Source organism: Phascolarctos cinereus, unplaced genomic scaffold (assembly GCF_003287225.1).
Source record: "Phascolarctos cinereus isolate Bilbo 61053 unplaced genomic scaffold, phaCin_HiC Scaffold_726;HRSCAF=1367, whole genome shotgun sequence".
Classification (NCBI taxonomy): domain Eukaryota; kingdom Metazoa; phylum Chordata; class Mammalia; order Diprotodontia; family Phascolarctidae; genus Phascolarctos; species Phascolarctos cinereus.
The window spans coordinates 126,150,757-126,153,647 of NW_027556098.1; the positions used below are offsets into that span (position 1 = coordinate 126,150,757).

Genomic DNA, 2,891 nt, shown 5'->3' on the forward strand with positions numbered 1-2,891 from the left:
GGTCAGGTGAAATTGAAGGGCGAGGGGTGGGGAGGGAAGGTTGAGTGACTGCTACAAAAAGTTGATTTCAAGTCTTACCCCCATTTTTACTTTGAAGGGGTCTTTACAAGTGGGGGTGGAGTGGGTGGAATGCAGTCCTTGCTTGAGATGCTGCCTTATTTATAAATATGCACTAACCTTCTTCGGCTGCTCCCCCTCGAGTCCCACCCTCTTATTCTTTGTATTTTAAGTCCTATTTATTCCCTACGCCCTGGAAATAAAGAGAGGAGGCGTGAAGAGTTTTATTTGCTGCTAATAGCGCAATAGTGCAGTGTCTAACACAAGTCTTCCCTTTAATCCTCTGTACTTAATTCTCTCTCTCTCTCTCTCTCTCTCTCTCTCTCTCTCTCTCTCTCTCTCTCTCTCTCTCTCTCTCTCTCTCTCTCCTCCCATCCTCATTCCCCTCCCTCTCTCTGCCTCTCTCTCTTTCCTCCTATTTTCTTTCTTTTAAGGTATTCTCTCTCTACCTCTCTCATGCTGATTGGGCGTTCAGGTTAGGGAGTCAACGCCCCACGATTATGTCAGATTGCGTGCAGTCCCAAGCAACCTCGCCTTTGAACTTCACCGCTTTTGGCTCATATTCATCAGACTTCCCTCATTCTCAGCCAGGTGCTTTGCAAGGCTAGACATCTCCAGGAAAAGAAAAGGGGGGAAAAAAGAAAAAGAAAAAAGGAGAGAAGAGAAGGGGAGCTTCCTCAGGCTCACTTATACAAATACTTGAAAGCTTAATCACAGAGACCTCAAATAATTCTGGATCTTTTTGCATCCCCTCCCCTCAGCCCTCCACGCTCTGTTTACATCGTCCTCCCTCTTCTACCCCCACCCGGCCCCCATCCCTACCCCCCAGAGAAGGACGCTTCTGAAAGGACTGGATTTGCTGAAGAACTGGTATGATTAGCTGAACATTTGGAGGGAGTATTTTGGGGGGCTTCCTTTGACCCCTCCCTCCACTCAAGAAAGCAAGAGGGAGAGAGGACAGAGAGGAAGTGGGAGAGAGGAGAGAAAGACTGAGAGACTCGATCTCTGATCACTGAAGAAACTCCTATTCTCCTTCTCCCCCAGCCTACGGGACCATGTCCAAGCCCACCGACCATATCAAGAGACCCATGAATGCTTTCATGGTATGGTCCCGGGGCCAAAGAAGGAAGATGGCCCAGGAAAACCCCAAGATGCACAACTCGGAGATCAGCAAACGTCTAGGGGCCGAGTGGAAACTGCTCTCCGAAGCGGAGAAGCGCCCCTACATCGATGAGGCCAAGAGGCTTCGCGCCCAGCACATGAAGGAACACCCGGACTACAAGTATCGGCCACGACGTAAGCCCAAGAACCTACTCAAGAAGGACAGGTACGTCTTCCCTTTACCTTACCTCGGAGAAACTGATCCCCTCAAGGCAGCCGGCCTGCCCGTGGGGACCACGGACAGTCTCCTCGGCTCTCCCGAGAAAGCCAGGGCGTTCCTGCCCCCCACCTCGGCACCTTACTCCCTCCTGGACCCCAGTCAGTTTAGTTCCAGCGCCATCCAGAAGATGACTGAGGTCCCTCACACCTTGGCGACCAGCACGCTGCCCTACGCGTCCACCTTGGGCTACCAAAATGGGGCTTTCGGCAGTCTCAGCTGCCCCAGCCAGCACACACATACCCACCCGTCCCCTACCAACCCGGGCTATGTGGTGCCCTGTAACTGTACTGCCTGGTCGGCGTCCAGTTTGCAGCCCCCAGTTGCCTACATCCTCTTCCCCGGCATGACCAAGACTGGAATAGACCCTTATTCTTCAGCCCACGCGACGGCCATGTAACCCTTTTGATCCCCACCCTGCTCCCATCTTCTCCCCCCTCCCCGGACCTATCCCTGCTGAAAGCAGTCGGACCATTTTGGGATGCGGGGACAGGGGCGGGGTGGCTGGGGGTTGCATGTGTTATTATCCTCCCTATGCTCCCTTACCCTTCCAGCCCACCTGAGCCACTGGCGCCCGCTCCACCCTGTTCCAAGGGCGAGGACTTCTCTGTAACCACAGAAATTTGGCGGATCCCAACCCCTGCTGGCCCCCCTTACAACTTTTCCTTTCTTCGCCTGAGGGTGGAAGAAGGAAGGGGAAGGGGGAGGGAGTCCTCCCAGGCTTCAAGGCTCAGACAGGTGCCAGAAACTTGAAAGTGTTTTGACAACCACGCAACCCCCCCCCCCAACAAACAAAAACAAACATTTGACTGGACCCCATTTTGGACAAGAGTAGGCAGTTTCGCTTTTATTTATGTTCTCTTCTATATTCTCGGATGTGCTTTGGACTTTAATCTTCCAGGCCCTGGTATTATATATAGAGAAATATACATATATTTTTTTTTCTTTTGCACACTGAAGATAGGATTATCTGTGTCATATCTGTGTTTGCCATCAGACAGGACTAGGCACCATTTGCTTTCCGTGTCAGAATTTTAAACGGCTTAAAAGTTTAAAACAACACAAGAGGGAAATATTTCTCTTTCAAACCATGATATGGTAGTGTTTGCTTCTTTAAATGAAAATTAAAAGAACCCACATAGTCTTTAAACTTGTGTGAACCAGTGCAGCTAGACCTAAATTTACTTTAGACAGAACTTTGGGTTATGAAGTCAGGATGTAGAATCATAAAGATTTTTTTAAAAGCAAAAAAAAAAATCCTAAGTGGTCATTGAAATATGTTTTTGACGATGTCTTGGAAAAGAAAATGTACCCAGAAGGATTTTACCTCGTTACTCTGTTCATTTGTTGAACAAAGACGTTTTGAATAAAGACAATCTGTCCTCAAAAAGTAACCTGTGGTGTTCATACAGTCTGAGATGTAGTGTTTTTCCAGACCCTCCCCGTCCCCCTCCCA

General features: G+C 49.4%; 1 protein-coding gene across 1 annotated transcript; it reads left to right on the plus strand.

Moving 5' to 3' along the window:
* Window positions 1-729: 729 nt before the first annotated feature.
* SOX14 (SRY-box transcription factor 14) lies at window positions 730-2,238 on the plus strand. The gene has a single exon (XM_020986152.2). It carries the CDS (start codon window positions 1,113-1,115, stop codon window positions 1,833-1,835), a length of 723 nt encoding a protein of 240 aa, XP_020841811.1. The 5' UTR covers window positions 730-1,112; the 3' UTR covers window positions 1,836-2,238.
* Window positions 2,239-2,891: the final 653 nt, after the last annotated feature.

Bases quoted from the DNA above. Each gene is read 5' to 3' on its own strand.
- SOX14 (XM_020986152.2), top strand. From the start codon at position 1,113: ATGTCCAAGCCCACCGACCATATCAAGAGACCCATGAATGCTTTCATG.